The sequence below is a fragment of the Anolis carolinensis genome, chromosome 4 (assembly GCF_035594765.1).
Source record: "Anolis carolinensis isolate JA03-04 chromosome 4, rAnoCar3.1.pri, whole genome shotgun sequence".
NCBI classification, from domain to species: domain Eukaryota; kingdom Metazoa; phylum Chordata; class Lepidosauria; order Squamata; family Dactyloidae; genus Anolis; species Anolis carolinensis.
The window spans coordinates 188,085,583-188,108,553 of NC_085844.1; the positions used below are offsets into that span (position 1 = coordinate 188,085,583).

The window sequence follows — 22,971 nt, forward strand, 5'->3', positions numbered from 1 at the left end:
CAAGTTGTGTCCGATGGCAAGTGTGTGGCATAGAATAGTATTACTTCAAATGCTCCTGTCAGGCAAAAACATTGGGGAAGGTACTATGCTGTAGGGAGGCCCCAGTGGCACAGCATTTTAAACCGCTGAGCTGCTGCACTTGCTGACCAAAATGTCGGCAGTTCGAATCCAGGGACAGGGGACAGCATCCGCTGTTAGCCCCAGCTTCTGCCAACTTAGCAGTTCGAAAACATGCAAATGTGAGTAGATCAATAGATACTGCTCTGGTGGGAAGGTAACAGTGCTCCCCACCAAGGTCACATGGACAACACTGGCTCTTTGGCTTAGAAATGGAGATGAGTACCACCCCACAGTCAGACATGACTAGACTTAACGTCAGAAGAAACCTTTACCTACTATGCTGTAGAAGGGCCAATATTCACTCAAAGTTATATTTTTGAGTCTGTGTAACACTATCATAGAATAACAAGTGAGAAAGCTTCTAAGAAGTTTATTGGGGTCAGCAGGGCCTTTTATTCTTTAAAAAAGTGGTTAATGATTAAAAGAGTTCCAGGCGGTATAAAGCAGCCTGCATTTCAAGAGGCTATCCACACTGAGAATGATCTTTTGAATGGCAAGAGGAGTATAAAAATGTGATCTTCAGCTCAAGATGTGCAGGAAAAATGAAAAAGGGAGAGTGCCACCTAACAGTAATAACATCAAAAACCTGCATAGTACAGAAGTTCCTGATGGAGGATGGGGATGGTTTATTGTATTAAACTTTTTTCTGGTAAGAAACGGGATAAATCACACAGTGGTCTTAAAATTTACCTGAAGCTCATTTCATCCCTGAAATGAGCTTCAGATAAATTTGGGGGAGGGATATAATTCATTTGCCTGTTTAGAGGGTAAGATTAAAGGGTATGAATGAAGTGGGGTAATGTAGGGTTATTTTTATTCTTGCTTTTTTCCCTCTCCTTTATAATTTTTTAAAATTTGTATTGTGTGTGCTTTGTTTTTGTTTCTGGGTTTATACTATACTGTTGAAAAAAATGTTTTTTAAACAAAAAAGGGGGGGGGGGCAGTGGCAAACCTCTGAATGAATCTTGCCAACAAAACCCTATAGCAATTAACTTGAAGGAACAACAAAAATGTAATTCTGTATAGCATAGCTTCTTAAACCTTTTTCACTCGCGACCCATTACCGCCCAAGAAATGTTATGTGACCCCAGGTATATAAAACAGGTATAAAATCAAACAGCCTTTGCAAGGCTTGCTAAACAGGCTGATTTTCCTTTTTGTAGAATACAGCTAAATCATTTTTTGCAGAATCCTCTGTAAACACAGCACATTGCTGCTAGCAGATTTGTGTAAATGGGTAGTACTCAGAAATCTTTTACTGCTGCCCATTTGTAATGACCCCAACATTGAGCTAAGGGCACCCCATTTGGGCTTGGGCCCACAGTTTAAAAAGCAGTACTCTATAGCGTGAATTCGGGGCATCTCTAAATGTGGTGTACATGTTAAATCAAAGTACTACAGCCAATAAGCTGAGCATTTAGTCAAGCAGTTCTCCTGATTTACATATTGATTCACCATATATCATGTCTATCATAGTTTGAACAAACGGATAGGATTCAGACTGAACTGATTGTAACAGCATTATAATGCGTTCACGCACACATACCCTGCCCTGATGTTTTTAAATGTAATTCCCAAGTGAAGACACTGGTGGAAACCAAACCTAAATCATTGAGATTTGTATGTGTGTGTGTTTTTGTGGGCTTGAGAAAAGCATTATCATAATACAGACTATCGGATTTGTTTTAAAGTCAACAAATACCACTACTGCTCCATGTGTGTAACTGAATTGGATTTTTAAAAAACGTATTAACTATTAAGTGAAATGTGTTGTTTCCCATTAACTTTACCATACAATGTTTATGAGTATTCAAGTGTGACAAATCTGGAATTCTGTTACCTTCCAAATTTTCATGGGGGAACGAAGCAGACAGCTGTGTAATTGTATCTTTTAATGCAGGTCACTCACAGAATCATAAGAGTTGGAAGGGGCCTTCTGGGACATCAGGCCCAATCCCTACTCAATGCGGCATTTCCAGCTAGATAATCAGACAGCTGCCCAGACTCTTTTTCAAGACATATAGGAGACATTACCACCTTTCTAAGCAAATGAGCGGAACCGTTCTGTCAAGAAGTTCCTTCTAATGCTCAATTCAGATTCACTCTTTCATAACTTAAAACTATTAAGTTGCTCTCTGAGACAAAAGTGAAGCCTTTATCTTTCTCTCTGTGGCAACTCTTAAGATATTTGAGTGCAATCATACAACCCATAAATCGTTTTGTTTACCAAGCTAAGCATGCCCAATTCCTTCAACCTCTCTGTATCTTTTGTGTTGCAGATCTCTTATCCATTTCTTCCCTTCCCCATTACTTCTCTTCTTCCTTGTGGTGTTTCCCATCTAATCTTTGGACTTGAGAGACCCTCAAGTTCATACCAAATAATATTGTCCAAAAAACCTTCAAACAAGCATGGAAGCATCCCGTCCTTCTCACTCTCCATATTATAAGATCATAAGCCTCTGAGTTCTACAGGACAAGAACTGTCAGTTCTATGCATTTTGCAGTCTAGTGGCAGCCCATTTCGTTCCAACTGATATTTTATGATACATTTTGTTATTGAAGGTAAATTTAACTACAATGGGAGCACTGAAAACCTTTACAATTTTCTTTGTGGCCTTCCAAGAAGATATTGGTGGTTCTTCTGAACATGTCTCCTGGATTGGCTCTATTATGTCTTCTCTCCGATTCCTAGCAGGTTAGCACACAATGTTTTTGCTTAAACAACTACTGTCGAAATAGCATCATATGGTCAAGAAAGCCTTCTTTTGAGATATGTTGGTTCTGAAATACTTTTCACTCGTCTGAGTAGCTCCTTCATTCATCTGTTCATACAGCCATCCGAAACACAATTGGGAACTAGGGCACAGATCCTGACCCTAGCCTGAGGAGGAAAGATTGTAGGAATAGTGGACCTTAGCCCTTTGGCTTCCCTAGTTCAAGCCAGGGCTTCTTGCCAGTGTGATCCCTTGCTTCAAGTGATCACTTTTTGGAAGTAAGATGTATCAGGCAGATCCCATCCAGCCTAGGACTAGTGGGGAAGGTAGACTAATAGTTCCAGCCTCCATAGATTTTCATATAGATCAGTTACTCTGAAGATGCTCCAGTACAGGAAGAAAATAAAAAGTATTAAAGTGGCATCTAGCTTGGCCTCAAAATTGGAATGATGCAAAACAGATAACATATAATATACTAAGTTATGTTTTCACAATGTACCATTTTGTAGAAATTTTTTCTTTGGTGTGCGTGCAATGCAGTGAACTGTATTCTTAAACTCAAGACATCTCCTGTTTTAGCCCCGCTGGTAACCATAGCATGTGAAATGCTCGGGGAACGGACAACGGCTTTGATCGGAGCATCATTGGCTAGTGTTGGCTTTCTTTTCAGTACATTAGCTACAGGCATCTCCTTCCTCTGTGTAACTATGGGATTCCTAGCAGGTAGGTGTGCCTTGTCAATATGTGTTACTTAGTAGAAACAGATACAAATACAGTAGAGTCTCACTTATCCAAGCTAAACGGGCCGGCAGAAGCTTGGATAAGCGAATATCTTGGATTACAAGGAGGGATTAAGGAAAAGCCTATTAAACATCAAATTAGGTTATGATTTTACAAATTTAGCATCAAAACTTCATGTTATACAACAAATTTGACAGAAAAGGTAGTTCAATATGCAGTAATGTTATGTTGTAATTACTGTATTTACGAATTTAGCACCAAAATATCATGATATATTGAAAACATTGACTACAAAAATGGCTTGGATTATCCAGAGGCTTGGATAAGTGAGGCTTGGATTAGTGAGACTCTACTGTAATCTGAATGCCACCCTCACTGACTTGATGGCTTTTGCAAAAGGATTCTCTGCCAAGGAGAAGATTGCATTTTCCTTGTACTGGTACAGATAAAATTCATTATGGGCTAGCTGTTTCTCACTGCAATAAGTCAGTGTGCTGTGGGGCTTTGAAACAGTGAAAGCCTAGCTGAACTGAATTTTTAAGGCACTCATAAACAGGATTCAGTTCTTAGTTACTATGCATTTTCATTTCAGGATTGGGTTTTGCTATCTTGTATCAGATAGCAGCCGTGATGACTGTTAAGTACTTCAAGAAACGCCTGGCTCTTGCCAATGCAATTGGCCGCTCAGGGATGGGCCTGAGTGTTGTGTTAGCACCATTTGCTCAACTACTAATTGAAACATATGGCTGGCAAGGTTAGTAGCCTTCACTTCACACATTTAATTTTGATTACCAAATAAACCATGGCCGCAACATGCTCCTTTTATTTTTCCATTTGCTTTGAAATGCCTAAACAAAAATGTCAGTTATTCAGTTGGGATTTTTCCCTTCAAAACTGTTAATCAATAGTTATAATGAGGTATTGTGGCTGATGTTAAACCTGACAGTTATTTCAACAGTGAAATAATAACCAAACTCTCCTCCCTTGTCCTGTCAGTCAGTTTTTCCTTTGCGAGTACACGTGAATCCAGAAATCTGTTACATAATATAAGTATCATGGTGCTTAACAGAAAAGGTGGAACCACCAAAACAGGCTTTTTTTTTAAAGCTAGTCTTTTGTTTTTATTCTTTTATTTTACTACTATAAATATTTTAAAAATTACCCTGAGACACAGTATGTCAGAATTTTCATCAGCTTTCAGAAGATGGCTGATTAAAAAGGGTTTTTTTTAACTGTTCACCTTTTTTCTCCAACTGTTCTGTTCCTCGCCTCCTTAAAGGCCCAGTCTGTTTGGCCAGTGCTCAGGGATATGGGGTCCAAACTCCAAAACACTAGAAGAGTGGTTCTCAACCTGTGAGTCCCCAGATGTTTTGGCTTTCAATTCCCAGAAACCCTAACAGCTGGTAAACTGTCTGGGATTTCTGGGAGTTGTAGGCCAAAATACCTGGGGACCCACAGGTTGAGAACCACTGCACTAGAAAGATCAAAATCTGAGTGCCACTACCATAAAGAGACACTCTTCAGAATGTGTCTTTCATCTCTTAATTTTTATGTTGACGATACTTACCATTATGTGACAAATTCCAAAATTCACAAGAGTAATATCTTTATTGGCCAAACAAAATGCAGAAAATTCATCATGCAGGCTCTTGAAACTTAACTGGATTCTTCATCAGGCCAAGATGTTTAAAATAATACAAGAGAAAAAAAGGTGAGTATGTTAAGAGTCACAGGGCTTCATTCTGTCTCAGATGTTACTATGTTGTCGGTGACATTGGTTTTGAGGTACTCCGGGATAGACAGAGGCGACTTCTTATTGGCCAAGGACAAAGTGCAATAAAAGTCAGGTAGTAACATTTCAACTCCATTAGCAACAGAAAAAGTAACTTCCCTTGAGATTCAGCTTCCCCTGTCCTGTGGAAAGCTAAGTTTCTCTCTTAGGCAGAGAACACTGAATTTCTCAAGTGACCTCCGAATTATTACATCTGAAAAAGCTTTTGGGTGATGTATAGGTGAAACTTGCTAATCACAGTCCAATGAAGAGTTTGCCTTCGATGGAGGTAAAAATATCAAAGAACCAATTGAGTCCATTAGTCCCAGTTGCAGCAAATTCTGATTTTAACACAGCACATAAATATTTTGCTACCTGTGAATGCCATTATATGAGAAGGTGGTAGAAAATTTTCTATTTTTGCTGTTGTTCATCTAGCAATTCATTAACAGCAGAGCTGCAACTAGTTGGCTGAATAATTCAATTGCCCCAATTGCCCCTCTTTTAAGATGAAGCCAACAGTCCTCCTGAGCTAGGAATATTTTTATTAGTCTGGTTTATCTGATATGATGGGGGATATTACACCTGAGTCTCTATTCATTTTCTTAGGTGCTCTACTGATATTTGGTGGCATATTTTTGAACCTTCTGCCTTCCAGCATGTTGCTACGGCCAGTGAATGTTCAGAAAATGAAAGATGTAGGAATGGGAAATGAAGGCGCTCTAATGTCTCCACCCTGTAAGTTTCCAGAAACGTGTGAAGATAGCCTGGATGAAATCCGCATCATAGAAGTGGACATGAAGGATCATTCCAGTCAGAAACGTGATCACCAAAACAACCCACAACAGGCTGAGGAAGCACTATTAACCCCAGTAAACTACAACTTGTTTGACATGAAAGTAGAAGACCCCCTCCCAGGAACGTACCAAAATAGGAATGTCAACCAAGCTACCAGTCAAAGCTCCTTTCCAAACAAGGAAGAAAACTTCAAGCCAAAACTTTCCCCATCTTTCCCCTGTAAACAGTGTCCTCTTGACTTTTCTCACCTAAAAAACCCCTTCTTCTACATTTTCACATGGTCCTTTCTATTCAGCCAACTAGCCTACACAATCCCAACCTTACACTTTGCTGCCAGAGCAAAAACTTTGGGCATAGAGCCAATGGACACTGCTTATATGATTACGGTGGCTGGTAAGAAAAAAAACTCCTGATTCTTTGGTTTTGAATTGTCTTTATTACAATCTCAATATCAAACAAATCCAGTGTGTCTGGGGATAGGGAGAAAAAGCAGCTTAGATCTTGTACATATAGTTCATTATAAAGTTGCTTGTGGTTCATGACATAAAAGAAATCTGAAACTTCATTAAAATATTTGTGTCAAATATATGAACACAAAATGATCAAACAATAGCAAATAATAGACATGGAAAAAATAAGCTAATTCTGGATTATGAAGTAGTTTCCTGGAAACACAGTTTTTGGAGTAATGCAGCATCAAGAATATTAGGAAAGATGTGAATAATGAGACAGAATATGCTCTATTTCTTCGTCTCAGGGACATATTTACATGTTAATTAGTATATATATATAGTTGAGTCAGGCCTTCTTTAAAAAGATATAGACTGGCAGGGGGTTGGACTGGATGGCCTCCTCCAACTTTATTATTCTATAATTCTATGAAAAATACGTTCTCTTATTTATATCAGCTTTCAGTAAAATTGCATAGAGCAAAATATGCTTATTTCCTTACTTGTTCATTACACAATAGGACACACGTTCCAATATTTACAAATGATTTTATTAAGCAAAGCTGCTATTATTATTATTATTATTATTATTATTATTATTATTATTATTATTATTATTATTGGTGGTGGTGGTGGTGGTGGTGGTGGTGGTATTTAAAATGTCTTCATTTTCCAAATATCAGAGAAGCAAAATAGCTGGGAAAAGGTGTTTTTTAAAGGGACTTTTTTGGGAGGGGGTCTCCCCAAAGAGTTGGCTGTGCAAAGTGCAAGAGACAGAATGAAATCAATTCCTTTGATTTTTGTTTAATAATTCAAAACATTATTAAACAGGGTTTAACAACTGAAGGTCCCAATTCCCCACCCAAGGGCCATTACAAAGCAAGAAAAATATGGGATCAGCATGGGACAGGCAACTGGGACTTACCATTAAGCCACTTGTGGAGCTGGGGATGAGACCTTGAATCATAATTCTGATTGCATTTAATAAAGCAGCTCTCCAAAAATCCTGAAGAACAAACACATAATTTGGAAATGAAGATAAGAGGAAATGGCCACAGTTTTCCAGTATATGTACACCAAATTGCATACAGCCAACTGAGGAGTTTGTTTGTTTATTTTGGAATGATGCTGCCAACTGAGAGGCTTGTTTATTGTGTATGTTCATTATTAAGTAGTTAAAAATTATTTTACATATACGTAAACAAATATGTCAAATAATGGCCAATTTAATTTTCTCTTAAAGACAACTGTTAAGGAAGCTGCTTCAAACTTATCTGGTCCATCCTGTTCCATTTTGTTGTCAAGGACTAGCAGTGATTCCCCCAAAGTTTCAAACAAATTTCTTTTTGAAATCAAAGCACATGCTCTACAATGGAGCTACAACTGGACTACACTATCACTGGGCTACAACACTTAGGTCTTCTCTTGTGTGTCTTTTACAATAAGATTACAACATGTTTCCCTAATAGTGCATAGTGATCTAGCAATTAGATGCTTATATGTAGCAGCCTGGAGCCTCCGGTGGGTCAGTGTGTTAAAGCGCTGAGCTGCTGAACTTGCAGACCGAAAAGTCTCAGGTTCAAATCCCGGGAGTGGCTTGAGCGCCCGCTGTTAACTCCAGCTCCTGCCAGCCTAGCAGTTCGAAAACATGCAAATGTGAGTAGATCAATAGGTACCGCTCCGGCGGGAAGTTAATGGCGTGCCATGCAGTCATGCCGGCCACATGACCTTGGAGGTGTCTACGGACAATGCCGGCTCTTCGGCTTAGAAATGGAGATGAGCACCAACCCCCAGAGTCAGACATGACTGGACTTAACGTCAGGGGAAACCTTTACCTTTACCTTTATGTAGCAGCCTAATGGTATTGGCAACTAACAGTAATGAAATACAATGTAAAATAGATGGCTGACTTATCAGTTAAGTAACAACGGAATGAGTCTGAATGAAAACTAAAAGTTGTGAGCTACCTATGCATTCCTAAGGTTACAAGTGAGTATTATTAGAAGTAACATAGAACTGAATTTTAAAAGTTACTCAAAGTGTTTTGTTTCATATCCTAAATTCACAAAAAAAACCCACAACAAAATAATCTAGTTATCATTAATGTTCCAACAATCTAAGATTATCCTTCTGAGCACGGAATCTTTACAAGGACAAACCTATTTAGCATATGTTCATTTAATCTGTTATACTATATCCTTTTCACTATATTAGTCCTCAAAAAAATGCTGATTGTTAAAGGAGAAAATTGCCTTTTTAGAGGTGCAGTTCCTTCTTTCATATGTATCACCTTTTTAGGATGCCTTTCTGAATTTCCACATTGGCCTTGGAACTCCTGTAGGTAATATGTGTTTTAAAAATTTAAAATCAGTGTTTTCTTTCTTTTCTAATCTTATGCAAAGGGATTGTGTAGCACCTTAGAGACTAACTGAGAAAATAAAATTGGTAGGATGAGCTCTTGTAAACTACTTCCTCAGATACATCCTGATTTCTCTCAGGTTCCTCAGTTTCTAAGATGACACAATATACCTTGGCATATTTATATTTTAGACTAAAATGACTATGTCTTTGATTTCTAATCTTACATGTATACTTATGTTTTACAGTTTATGACTTTTCCTTGCTTCACCCTAGGAATTATAGAGACAATCACCTTATTACTCTCTGGCTGGATTGCAGATCAAAACTGGATCAACAAGTATCATTACCACAAAATGTACCTCATTCTTTGTGGAATTACTAATTTGATGTGTCCCCTGGCCACAACCTTACCTCTGCTTACAACATACTCTGTAATCTTTGCAATTTTCAGTGGAGGATACCTTGCCCTGTTACTTCCTGTGCTGGTAAGTAGAAGGAGAAAAAAAGAAACAATTATTAAAGAACTAACAGTGAAGCACATTTTAGCAGTAGCTAGAGGGTCTCAAATAAAGCCTGTCCTCTGTCTTTTTGGAAGCATCCAATATAGAAACCTGTCATTTGATTGATACACAGAAAAATTAAAACAACGGAAAAATACATGCTTTGAATATGACAAATTCAGGTCCCATTCATTCACTGAAATGTAAAAAAGAGAATCTCACATATGCAACTGAAATGGTATTTCACTGTTACAAATCCATTATTAGTCAATATGTTTTCTTCAGTAGTATTGACAGAACATCTTTTCTATACAATCTCAAGTTGAATATGGGTCCTCATACACAGTGCAACTAACCTGGGCACATTGACTTTCAAGAAAAAGCAGCAATTGCCTAATTCTAAGTTTGGCTCTAATTTTCCTGCAAAGCAATATATTCAATTATTCAAATTTCAGGGTTCAAAATCCCCTCAAAAACATGTAAAAGCTGGGAGTAGGGTGGTGGTGGGGATCTACATCTAATCAATCACAAAGCATTTCATTAGAGGGAGTTACCATGCTGAATGTCCTCTACTTAGTAGTTATTCTCTGCACCTCAGTCAGCTGTAGCAACTGAAAACAGGACATTGAAGATGATCATAATGTCTGTGTAGAAAAATACTGGGAGGCAAACACACACAGATAACAAGGCAGTGATGTGATCCCTATGGGAGACATGTTGACAAATTGGGACCAATTGCACTGTAGTCTCATAGGAGATAATGTATGGGTAGCATAAGAAATACTATCTCTATTCAGATAAAGTTGCAGTTATTTTATAAATGTGAAGCCAACAAAAATGCCCAAGCCACAGAGGCCACACATGGCTCTAATAAAACTCTGGACCAACACCTTTCAAGCTCCAAATCTAATCCTGTATGGCACAATCTGCAGCCCTCCAGGCGTTTTGGATATCAGCTCCCAGAATCCCTGACCATTGCACAAGCTGGCTAGGGCTTCTGAGAGTGAGTCCCAAACACCTGATAAGCCCCAGGCTATGCAGGCCTGCTATTGGGTGATGTACGTCTTGAATCAACACAGCTGGAACACTACTACCCCTTATGTGTAAACATTTCACCATCAATGCCTTGATCTTCTATGGTCTGAACTCCAGCTTCATCACTCATCATCTGGTTTTTTAACCATAGCCAGTCATTGATACTCCCACTGTTCTGAACAAAAAAAAAAGGAAGCTGAATGTTACCGGCACGTTTCTGACATCTCAATCCAATTTCCCAATAGCCAAGCATGCTGTTTAAAAATGATAAAAACCACCATTTGTACTTTGCACCTGTGGAGTTTCTCATTTGCTCATACTTCATGAGTGTCTTTCTTTTCTCTTCTTTGAACTTTATTTCTGGTAATACTATGCTGAGACATGCTTGTTTTAAAGTTGTTATGGTAAGACTTTGATTGCTTGCAAATAGTTATGTTATTGTGCAAGGGTGAATAGTTACAGAGTATAACTATTCACCTGGAGGGAAATGTTCACAAATTCTCTATTTAGAGTTGTTCCAATGATTTTAACCCAGATCCACATGGATGGCTTTCTTTGGGCTGTAGCTGGAAGTACCTATGAATACCAAGCATACGGGGCACAACTCCTTCCAACTGTTTGTTCAGTAAAGGCTCAACTAGAAATGATGTTAAACCTAATAAGAGATAAGGTGCTTATTTCAGCTTGGGGACATTAATCCACTTCAAAGTGCAAACATAAATGGCTGGCTACAAAGATCACTGAATGAAACAAGGGTGGGGAATTATTTATGAGGTCTGTTTTGAATGCATTTAAGGATATAGATATATACAGTAACATTTTTAAACACAACTAAATAAGTGCATCTTTTCTGCTTTCCCACTCCTAATTAATTTTTGTGATCTGAAAAATCTGTGCCAGTGCATGCAAGAACCAGGGACCCCCCACATTTTAGACCATGGCATCCACATTTTTAAAAATAAAACTAAGCCTGTAATAAACCCATGATTCTAGATGGGTGAAAAAGCATCATCTGTCCTATCTGCTAATTCCAAGTGTTTACTAAACTCCTCAAAGTGCGTGAACCATGAAAGAAAGGGATGGGGGAAAGCTGGAGAGAGTTAAACTATGAGGTAGAGGTGAAGATTTCTCACTTAATTAACTTCAAGTTTTTAATTAATTAAATTTAATTTTCCACATAATGATTCAAGTGCCCTCCAATGTGTAATATACATATCCAAGAAGAATAAAGGGGCTTGCCCAAAATATTTCTATTTACTTGAGTCTAATGAACTACTGAATCTAATGCACACCTCAATTTTCAAAACCCTGAAGCCAAAAAAAGGAGTATCTGCTTCCGAATGTGATGTGCAGTGGCAAAAAGTGTACTCTTCGTAATTTGGCCAAAAAAAGGTATGAATTACAGTGGCTGCATGCTTATAATTTCTTCCAGCGACAGAAAAAAAACAAACTTGGGGTACATCTATGCTGTAGAATGAATCCAATTTAATTGCCTTGATTCAATGCTATGGAATCCTGGAGGCTGTAGTTTGACAAAGTTTTGAGCCTTCTCTGCCAAAGAGGATTGCATTACCAAATCCCAGGTAAGGCAAATTCCAGGGATGCATAACATTGAGCCCTGGCCTTTAATTAAAGATAACATCCCTCAAAGAGGAGCTTCAGGTGCTCCTCCTAAGGCAGCTTCTCTTTTGCTTTGGCTCAATACTAAGATGACTATTGGAATCAAATCCAATTGCAAGGTCATTTAGCCAAAAAAAAAGGAGGATTAGATTCGAGTAAATACAGTAATGTAAAAAGCCAGTCTCAGGTCTAAGGAAAATAAGTTCGGAAAAAACAGGAAAGATAAGAAGCAAACCGCAGAGCAGTGGAGCTGGAAGATAACACAGAGAGGAGGGAGGGCTTTGGGGTTTCTTCGTATATTATTTTTTTTCTTTTTTCCTTTTTTTCTTTTGGAGTATACTTGTCTCCCTCCTGTTATTTTTATTGTACTGTAATAATTATAAATAAAATGATTTTTTTTAAAAAGCCAGAAAGCAAAATCAAGAAAAAATAAGAGGAAAAATGAAAGACAACCCTCCTTGACATTTAGAAAGACTCCAACAATATCTATCCACGATACTGAAGTGTGGAGACATTAGCCAAAAGGACTAGTATTCTGAAGGAATCATGGTTGCTTGAAGGCTGATGAAAGTTTCACATTTTCACACTCATATTCTATTACTCTATTTAAAGCAAAAGCTCAGCATGTTCTCACCTCACTACAACAAGCCTGGCAGAACAGTAGTATGAGATCCATTGCAATTCTGAGCCTGAACAAAAAAGATATAATTGTTAAAAGCTGAAGTTAATTCTAATTACTATATATACTCATGTATAAATCCAGGCCAGGTTTTGTGGCCAAAATTACAATTCTTGATAAAACGTTTGGATAGATCAAGGATCATTTTGCAGAGAGAGGAAAGCACCACCATCACCATTTCCCCACCCAAGCATTCAAAAAGGCCAAAAGTGTCACCATGGCAGAGAGAAGAGTCAGTGTTTCTTTAACGTTCTCCCAAGACAGACTAAGCTCTTGCCTTTTGCCACTCTGTTCATAGAAGGAGATGTTCCTTTTAAAAAAACAAACACACACACAGATTAGTCAACCTAGTTTTTAAAGTTAATTTTTGACTAAAATTTCAAGGCTTATGCTTTTTAATCCAATTCCAGTTATACATTTCCAAATAACACAACATCCCAAAGTGCTGATAATACATGACCATAATTTGGTTCGGTACTGTGATATGGCCCAGGGGCTAATCAATAAATTTACTACATGACCAAAGTGCACTCACACAATAATATTGGTTCTCTCAACAGGTAGATCTTGTAGGTGCCCCCAGTTTCCACAGTGCTTTGGGACTTGCCTCATTCATCGCTGGGTTTGGAATCACCAGTGGACCTCCTCTTGCAGGTAACATGAATAGTAACTTCCTTTGAAATAATTATATTGTCAAAAACAAGCTGCAGACCTGGCCAAAGATGTAGAGAAAACGTCACGAGCTGTCACTAAAAAAACTAGGAAGTAATAATGGTTAATTTATCAATAGTAGCTCTGCAGCACCATTGAGTCAACATATCAACTAGTGCATAATCTTCTCTTTTCTCTACTTTCCGTGTGCCTGTTCTAGATCATAGTTCCAGTCCTCGCAATCTTTGCAAAGCATTAGAAAATAGTATTGTAGTGGTGGGGACAAGTATGCAACTATTTTATAATTAGTCTTAATTAGCCAGCCCAAATAACCTTATGACACCAAATCATGTCTAACTTTGGAAGTTAAGCAGAATCACTTGTTAGTACTAGAATGGAATGTTGTTGTTTTTCAGAGGAAGGAACTGACAAGACAACCTTCAACTACTTCTTGCCTAAGAAAACCCTATGAAATTCATGGGGTCACCATGTGTTGACAGGTGACTTTAAGGCACAGGCAAACATTTAACACTAGTTAATATCAATGCTAGATTCAGTATTAGTAGATTTATAGTGATTTAGTAGATTTATAGTAGTAGTATTTCACATAATGTTAACATTCACTGCTATAGAATGTGGAGAGAGCTCACACTTCACCACAGTCAGAAATTTAAATGGGGAAAAGGATAGGAGGGGAGGACTCCAGGTCCTGCAGCTTGACTTATACAAAGCCCCCGGAAAAAGCATAGTTCAGGAGAGAGAAAAGTCCAAATGCATCTGCCTGCTGTAAGCTCAATGAATGTTGTGACTGCTTGGCCAATCCACCTTGTGCTGTCCTTTGCGACCCATTTCCAGGGGGCTTAGACAGAAGGAAAGTACAGCATAGATTGGCCAGGAGTTGGGACTTACCAACAAACCCAGGTGCGTTTTTCTCTCTTGGCACCTGCTTTTTACAAGGGCTTTAGGCAAGTTAAAATGCAGGACTCAGAGTCCTCCCACACTTCCCTTTCCCCTGTCAAGTTTCTGACAGTGATGAAGGGAGAGCTCCTTGGAAAAAAAATCAGCAGGCATTGGATGTGTAGCTAATTCCCTTTCCCCACCCCATTCACTGTGTACACGTAAATACAGGTATTCAAAAAAAAAAATCCAAAATCCAAAAAAACCTCTTGTCCCATGCATTTCGGATAAGGGAGAATCAACCTGCATTCCAATGCAGGAAAAGACATGGCCCTCTAGTGACTCATTTTAAAATAGCATTTCAGAGCAGCAAAATATGCAGAGAAAATTGTTCAGTCTTAGTAAGCAGGTCATGGGAATGTAGCCCTGAAGACAGCATGCCTTGTCTCACTACAGTTATGAAAGGAATGGCATTTCACACTATAGTATTTACTCCAGTATGTTTGAAAGAGCAGCATGGTGTTTTGTGGGAAAGAAAGGGCACATGTCTTCATTCTCCTATCATATCATTTTTGAAATTTTATGAAGCCTTATATTTTAAATAAATTGATAACCATTTTCATACTTCTTAGGATAAAATGCCAGCGAAAATAATATTTTTGTCTGATGCTACACACATTACAATACAGACAGAAGGCAGACCTTGTTAAGGAAAATGGCTCAGAGATGTCACTTCTTGTTCTTGAATGGCATGCCTCTGACAAATGATGTTTGTGAAGGGGAATTTTGAAAGAAAATGCTTTAAAATGTAATTAGAAAGTTAGAAAATATTAGTGCAAATTACAGGAAATTGAAAGAACACAGAAATATTGTTTAACAAACATGGCATAAGATATATTAAAATAACAAAATATGTTTAATTTAAAAGAAAATACTGTACTATGTAACTGTAATCAATAAAGTTGCAAAAATTGTAAAAAAACCTTAACTTTTTAAAATTCTACAGCAGAGCTACAAAAATATAGACTATACTAGCACAATACTTACAACAGTTTTCCTGTTTGTTAACTCTATAGCAGTAATTAAAAAACATTCATAAGTGAGAATTAGTTCTTATCCTGACAAAAATGTTAATGTTTAGTCATTGAACCCTGGTATTCTTTTTGCAGGTTGGTTATATGATTACACTTGGACATATGCTTACTCCTTCATTTTTTCTGGCATCTGCTTTCTTGTTTCTTCCATTTCACTATTTCTTGAACCTTTAGCCCAAAAATGGAAACTAAAGAAAGAATGTGAATGAACTGTGTCACTAAGAACAACTCTGCAGAAATGGGAAAACCTGTAATAAATGTATGGTTTGTTTACTATGTGTAATAGAGAGCAATCAAGGGTTTATAAAAGAAATAAAGGATGGAAATAAAGGAATATGTTTTTGAAACTGTTGCCTAAGTATCTCAATGTGCAAGTGAACTGGCTCAAAATTAGTAAGTCTAATTAAAATCTTAAAACATACACCTAAGTGCCTCTAGCACCATATGCCCTAGCATGAGATTAAAAAAATATAAACTAAAATATACTATGAAGGTAGCAGATCTAACAGATACCTAAACCCATCCCTTTCCAAACATAAAACCAGCTTAATCTGCCAGTATTTCAAGAAATGACTAACTCACCTTTAAAGGTTCCTCTCTTCTGCAGTTGGAAAGATTTGTACTTCCAGAAGCAAAATTGTAATCATATCTATTCAAAGATAATTCCAATTGTGTTCAAGGGGGTTTACCTTGGGTGTGTTGAGAGCCTTAAAGACTAAGCAGAAAGTATTACTGAAGGTGAAAGAAATTTCACAGAAAATCCCGCTACTCATTTGAGTATATGCCAACTATGTAAAAAAATTGTGCATTATATACTTGGCACTTTTGATATTATCCACTAGCACAACCAAAAGAAAACATACATGTCATAATACGCCGCCTTTCAAAATGTTATCTTTAAGCATATTAAATGCAGTGGATTTTTTCAATATAGAACATGCCAGGCATTTTTCATTATGACAAATGTCATCTCTCAACCTTCTCTTCTCCAGGTATGTTTAGCTTGGAGAAGAGAAGATTGGGAGGAGAGATGATGGTGATGTTTATATATTTGAAAGGACATCACATTGAGGAGGGTAAAGGCTTGTTTTCTGCTGCTAAACAGATTAGGACACAGACTAATGGATTCAAGCTATAGGAAGAGATTCCACCTAACTATTAGAAAGAGCTTTCTGGCAGTAAATGCTGTTCGATAGTGGAAAATATATACCCTCAGATTATGATGGAGTCTCTTCTCTGGAGGTTTTAAACCGTGACTGGATGGCCATCTGTCAAGAGTGCTTTAATTGTGTGTTCCTGCCTGGCAGAAAAGGGTTGGATTGGATGGCTCTTGGGGTCTTTTCCAACTCTATGATTCCAAATGGTGGCTGGAAATGAGTGTTGCAGCCCAAAATGTCTGGATGGTAGGTGGTTGACAGATTTTGCTATAAGGACATATATTTTCTAGGCATGTGTTGAATGTGAGCAAAGCAACCTAAAGAGTAGAAATTATGGCTAAGAATTTAGTCCACCCAGAAAGCAGACTATGAATATAAAATCATCCAGTAGAACAGTTAGGATCAGTAATACAACCGAAGTTTTGTTTGCAGTCTTTACATGTGCAAACAGAAACACACCCTATTTTGGGGGAGGCAAACCGACTGAAAGGTATGTGATAAGTAATTCAGACTATCCTTGCATTAAGAGATGGGGTTGTTATAAATGCTGTTGTTGGGAGGATGGTGCATAGCCCATGAGACCCACTAGTTCTCTATTATCATCACTGGCACGGGCTGGGGAGTGGGGAAAAGAAATCTAGACAAACTATTTTTTCACATGATCTCTTGTTGTACAAAGTGTCAAATATAGAAAACAGTAGTATTAATCATGCCCCCCCCCCCCCCCCCCGTACGTTTAACATCCTTTGGACATTTATGTGAGAGTTTGCATTTCATGAAAGTACAAACATACTCAGGAGTATGTCTTCTTTCAATTTCCTTTTTCCCCCAGTGCAATTCCTTCTGCAATTTCACTCTCATGCTAAACTGTTTTATCAGATGTTCAGTGGACTACTATCTACACCAGTGGTTCTCAACCTGTGGGTCTCCAGGTGTTTTGGCCTACAACTCCCAGAAATCCCAGCCAGTTTAACAGCTGTTAGGATTTCTGGGAGTTGAAGGCCAAAACATCTGGGGACCCACAGGCTGAGAACCACTAATATTCACTCATGCATAAGTCTAGAAATTTGAGTCAAAAACTGACTTCAAAAAAGATAGACTGACTTATCTACAGGTAATATATATAAGGTTGACATTCACATCAGTATATATGGTGCTTCTCAATGCAAAAACCCAATTGTGTCTCAGACATCCGTGTATGTTTTGGTATAATGGATGTAACATACAGTAGCCTCTAAGGGTGCTAAATCACTGTTATTTTAGCAAAACCGACATCTCCATCATCAGGAAGGAGCCCCCGGTGGTGCAATGGGTTAAGCCGTTCTGCCAGCAGGACTGCTGACTGACAGGTCGACGGTTCGAATCCAGGGAGAGTGGGTGAACTCCCTCTGTCGGCTCCAGCTCCCCATGCAGGGACATGATAGAAACCTCCCACAAGGATGATACAACATCAAACATCCGGCCATCCTCTGGGCAACATCCTTGCAGACGGTCAATTCTCTCACACCAGAAGCGACTTGCAGTTTCTCAAGTCACTCCTGACATGAAAAAAAACTCATCAAGAAGAATAAATTACATAAGGACAGAGAATAAATAGAGAGGCAATTGAAACAGCAGCACCTGCCACAGCTGAGATATGGGAAGTGAACATTTTCCACTATCGAAATGCTTCCTAACAATTCTTTTAAAATCACCATTGCCTTTGAAATAATCTCAATTATTCATGCTCACTTACCAGTCTCCTTGGGGACCTATTATAAGGCAGAAAGGTGGGATATAAATATTTTCAACAATAAAAACCAAAACTCAAGGAATATACATGACCTAGCATTTCTAACTGAGTTTCATTTACAAAATGTGTTTTAATCTGTTCAAAGTTTCATGGAAGTCACTTCCCTGAGATGTCAATACAGTCGAGTCTCACTTACCCAACATAAACGGGCCGGCAGAACGTTGGAAAAGCAAATATGTTGGATAATAAGGAGGGATTACGGAAAAGCCTATTAAACATCAAATTAGGTTATAATTTTACAAATTAAGCACCCAAACATTATGTTATATAACAAATTTGACAGAAAAAGTAGTTCAATATGCAGTAATGCTATGTAGTAATTACAGTATTTACGAATTTAGCAACAAAATATCATGATATATTGAAAACATTGACTACAAAAATGCGTTGGATAATCCAGAACGTTGGATAAGCGAGTGTTGGATAAGTGAGACTCTACTGTAACATGAAACCAGACTGATAGTTAATGCTGTCACTTGTATTGTGTTCTGTTTTACTTTTATTGATGTTTTTAAATGTTACTTTTGTATGCTTTTATTCATTTTATGTATCTGTATTAATTTTTTTGGAAGACATCTTAAGTTTTATTTGTAGAAATAGTCTGATTTATGAATTTAATGAATGAACAAACTGCGATCTTGTGACTCTTCCTCAATTCCTTCTTAAGACTTACCATTTGGACCCATTTCCTGGAACATAGACATTTCTTTTGCTCCTCTTGCCACAAACCACCTATTTCTCATCTGCGGAAGAGCATCTCTATATTGAGTTAGAACTGTTGTGAAGGATATTGAGAAATTGCAACCGTCACCTCTGTCAGAGTGATATAAGGCGTCCTTGTTATGAAAGATCAAGCAAAGTTTGAATGAAAATCTTAATTACAGATAATAAAGACTTTTGTGTTGAATAATTAAATATGGAATTGCAATTATGGAGATGGCAAAAAAAACCCCCCACAAACACATCCACAATTGTTTCTGGATAAAAAATGTTTAAAAACAATTCTCATTTCTTCTGTATGATATATAAAGAGAAAATGGCAAGTTAAAATGTTGAGAATCTATTTTATATAGAATGTAATATTTGCTGGTAAACAAATTTTCTGAACTTTGTTGGACTGCAAAAAATTGCTTCATTATTCATGGTCTAAATTGTACTTTTAAGTTTTCACTGATTAACGAAAGGACAATAAACGTATTAACACTAAAATGATACTAATATAAGATAACTCCTCTTTTCTAGAAACAGCTTTTTAAAAGCTGGTGAAATAGTGTTAAACCATAGCATGCTGCTGCTATCCTACTGGGGCTTCAAAAACAGCAGAGTCTTGATATGTTATATTATGTCAGAATATTTTGAGGATTATTTTTTGTAAAAATAAAAAGATAACCGAATTCATAAAAAGGAAATCTCTTAAGGTCCAAAACAAAAATTGAATTACTTGTAAAACCATTTATGGTGTGCCCTTTACTTGAAGCATATTAAACAGCTATAAGTAACCAGTTCTCCAGCTTGCCAGAAAGAATGGAAGGCTTTATCAGAAGCCTTATCAAAATCAAGACATGCCACAACCACAGAATTCCTCAGATCTCTCAAATTTATTTATTGTTGTCGTTTCTGACTTATGGCGATGCTAAACTGAACTTGTCTACTCTTAATTGGGACTAACCAACAGGAATCCAATCAAAGTTTATTTCTAGTTAACTTATCTCAACAAGAATGCTATAATGCTGGCAAATTTATAGCAAAGGGATATCTTTAAAAGATGGAAGATTTTTTTTCTCTTGTGTGGAAGGATAAAACACAACAGCAACACAACACAAGGGAACACAAGCAAAATGTGTGTGTGTGTTATGTGTCTCCCTGTGAAAAAGGGTTTTGTTGAAAACAAGAACTCTTGCTTCGAGAAGCTCCCATGGGCTTCTCTATCTTGCTTTTGATATTCTCATCTAAAGTAGGATAGAAGAGAAGGCTCCCAAAATTATTTATCGCCTCCATTTTAAGCTAAGGAGCATGGGTGGCAATTCTGCTATATACCCACCTCCAGGGCCTTCTTTTGCATTAGGAAGTCAACCAGAAGTTGTACTTTTTAAAAAAAGAATACTTCCACCATGTTATTGCATGGTATTTATGGAGAGCCCGGTGGAGTAGTGGGTTAAAGCCTTGTGACTTGAAGGTTGGGCTGCTGATCTGCAAACTGCCAGGTTCGAATCCCACCCGGGGAGAGCGCAGATGAGCTCCCTCTATCAGCTCCAGCTCCAGCTCCATGTGAGGACATGAGAGAAGCCTCCCACAAGGATGGTAAAAACATCAAAACATCCGGGCATCCTCTAGGCAACGTCCTTGTAGATGGCAATTCTCTCACTCCAGAAGCAACTTGCAGTTTCTCAAGTCACTCCTGACACGAAAAAAACAATAACATGTTATTGACCCCTAACCTCAGGCACCTATCCATTCCTGTTTTTGTGAAAAGGAACTGTTTCTGTATTTTCCCAAAACCAGAATTGAACTTCTAGTCACTTCCAGTTCTGAAATCAAATGCACACATCTTCACAAACCTCAATATTTCCAGAAGGGGATATATGGCCATAGAGGACACAGGACCCACAAGCCCACCAAAGTTGCAGTCTCCTGTCTTATAAAAGGTGACTAAAGAGCGTATTTTTGAAGTATCGTATTTCATCGTATAATAGTCGCCACCATGTAACAGTCACGCCCTCATTTTGGGGGGGGTCCCAAAATTGGCATTTTTGCTTTCCTCGCACAATAGTCACATTATTAATTCATCACCCCAGTGTACTGCTGGCAGACGACCAGCAGATTTATTTATTTATTATTTAAACTTATATGCCACCACTCCCCTACGGCTGAAAGGAAGCGGATGAGTGAGCAAAGCGGTGGTTTACAGTACGTTGTACAGCAAGATACTTGAAAAGGGATGCTTGGTTTTTTGGGGTACAAAAAACCTGCCCTTCCCCTTTCACCATGGAATTGTCGTATCCACCTTTTTCTATAAAAAAGAAAGGGTCGAAAGTGCAATCATTATGCGGTGAAATACGGTATTAGTACAACTTCGTGTAAGTAGATTTTAGGTATGCTTTTCTCCTCTCTTAGTACAATCAATGAAGTCAATTGACATAGATTCCGGACAAACATAAATAGTATTTCCTACTCACACAAAGCATGCATGCATGCATGCATGTATGGAACACTTTCCCACAATATATGATTGTTAGTAAATAGTTTTTCACAGCATCAAAGTAATTCGTACTTTAAAAAATGGTTAAGTGAAGCTGTATAGTTTTCTAAAACTTTCATTATATTATAAGGTTGCAATATCAAAATACCTACTATTTATTTTAAGACTCTTTCCTATCATTGGATTTCCTTTTGGCATACTAAAGTAAAATGTTCATTAATTTTTACCATCTTTAAGCTAGGCATTCACATATAGTCCAAAGAATTAACTCAAAGGAAGTTAATGTTTACCCTTAATATATACTTTTATTCTTTCTAGAATCTTTCTTATTGTTCACTCCACCAACCTGAATAGTCTAGTGTCACATACCTGTATCCCGTAATCTCACTACACATCACATTTGGTGCTATTCATATTTGTTTTAGGCTTGTTATTTCTCAACTGCATCCATTTCCTCCTAACCAGCGTGAACTAACTGGTCTGTATAAAAAGGAAAAAAAAAAAAGCTTGGTGTCATTATTTAGTGTCAACTTTCTGTTACACAGTGAATAAAATGGTCAGAGAAATGAGCCTCTACAGAAAAAGCCATCCGTTGATAAAGAGCAACTGCATATTACCACAAATCTCCTTGACTGAAAGTATCAAAAGGGTCCAGCTTTTGTCAGCCTGGAGAGGCATGAGTTCAATCAACAAGCGTTTTTTTCCCCGTACCCTCAGGGACACAGGACATGAGCAAATTTCCAATACTAAATCCAATTCTGAATGTAAAATAGCATGTAATGTAAAAAGTTGAATAAAAAACCTTTAGCAGAATACAGAATGCCTCATTTCTCAGATGGGCAAAGTTCAGATACACTAGGTAACTACACCTTCTGTCATACAGTCTATATATATAAAAGGGTAATGAAATTTCAGCCTAGGACAAAACAAAACTACACATCCCAGAAACACTAAACTTGGCAGCATAACCCCTCATCCATGCCTCTACGTTCATACAACAAAAAGAAAAGAAAAATAAAGTCCTAATTAGAGGGAGAAGAATAATTGTTTTTATCCAATTGCTGCTAATTAGAAGGCTAAGCTCCGCCCACATGGTCTCCTAGCAACCCACTCAGCCCAAGGGACAGGCAGAGTTAGGCCTCACTCAGGCCTCTTCCACACTGCCTATAAAATACAGATTATCAGATTTTAACTGGATTATATGGCATTGTAGACTCAAGGCCCTTCCACACAGCTATATAACCCATTTATAATCTTATATTATCTGCTTTGAACTGGATTATTTTGACTCCACATTGCCATATAATCCACTTCAGTGTGCATTTTATACAACTGTGTAGAAGGGGCCTCATATAATCCAGTTCTAAGCAGATAAAATAAGATAATAAATATA

At 37.7% G+C, this 22,971-nt stretch overlaps 1 protein-coding gene and 1 long non-coding RNA gene across 6 annotated transcripts; one reads left to right on the plus strand and one right to left on the minus strand.

Moving 5' to 3' along the window:
- Window positions 1-584: 584 nt before the first annotated feature.
- Window positions 585-19,591, plus strand: slc16a4 (solute carrier family 16 member 4). Of its 5 annotated transcripts, XM_062978396.1 has the most exons (9): window positions 585-769; window positions 2,683-2,815; window positions 3,414-3,557; window positions 4,168-4,329; window positions 5,956-6,537; window positions 9,228-9,439; window positions 13,349-13,442; window positions 13,856-13,939; window positions 15,506-15,595. In XM_062978396.1, exons 1-8 carry the CDS (start codon window positions 650-652, stop codon window positions 13,909-13,911), a joined length of 1,503 nt encoding a protein of 500 aa, XP_062834466.1. In that variant the 5' UTR covers window positions 585-649; the 3' UTR covers window positions 13,912-13,939; window positions 15,506-15,595. The 5 variants fall into 5 exon arrangements, with proteins under 5 accessions (XP_062834466.1, XP_062834465.1, XP_003220285.2 ...); XM_062978395.1 differs by lacking the exons at window positions 13,856-13,939; window positions 15,506-15,595 and adding an exon at window positions 17,851-19,591; XM_003220237.4 differs by lacking the exon at window positions 13,856-13,939 and having other exon boundaries at window positions 15,506-15,782.
- Window positions 6,558-13,349, minus strand: LOC103278675 (uncharacterized). The gene is made up of 3 exons (XR_010005445.1): window positions 10,009-13,349; window positions 9,366-9,436; window positions 6,558-8,225 (listed from the first exon to the last, which is right to left on the minus strand). It is a non-coding gene; the product is annotated as an uncharacterized LOC103278675 (long non-coding RNA).
- Window positions 19,592-22,971: the final 3,380 nt, after the last annotated feature.

Coding starts and splice junctions, on each gene's coding strand:
- slc16a4 (XM_003220237.4), top strand. CDS start 650: ATGTGCAGGAAAAATGAAAAAGGGAGAGTGCCACCTAACAGTAATAAC. Junction 2,816..3,413: donor TTCTCTCCGATTCCTAGCAG/GTTAGCACACAA, acceptor CTCCTGTTTTAG/CCCCGCTGGTAACCATAGCA. Junction 4,330..5,955: donor TGAAACATATGGCTGGCAAG/GTTAGTAGCCTT, acceptor TCATTTTCTTAG/GTGCTCTACTGATATTTGGT.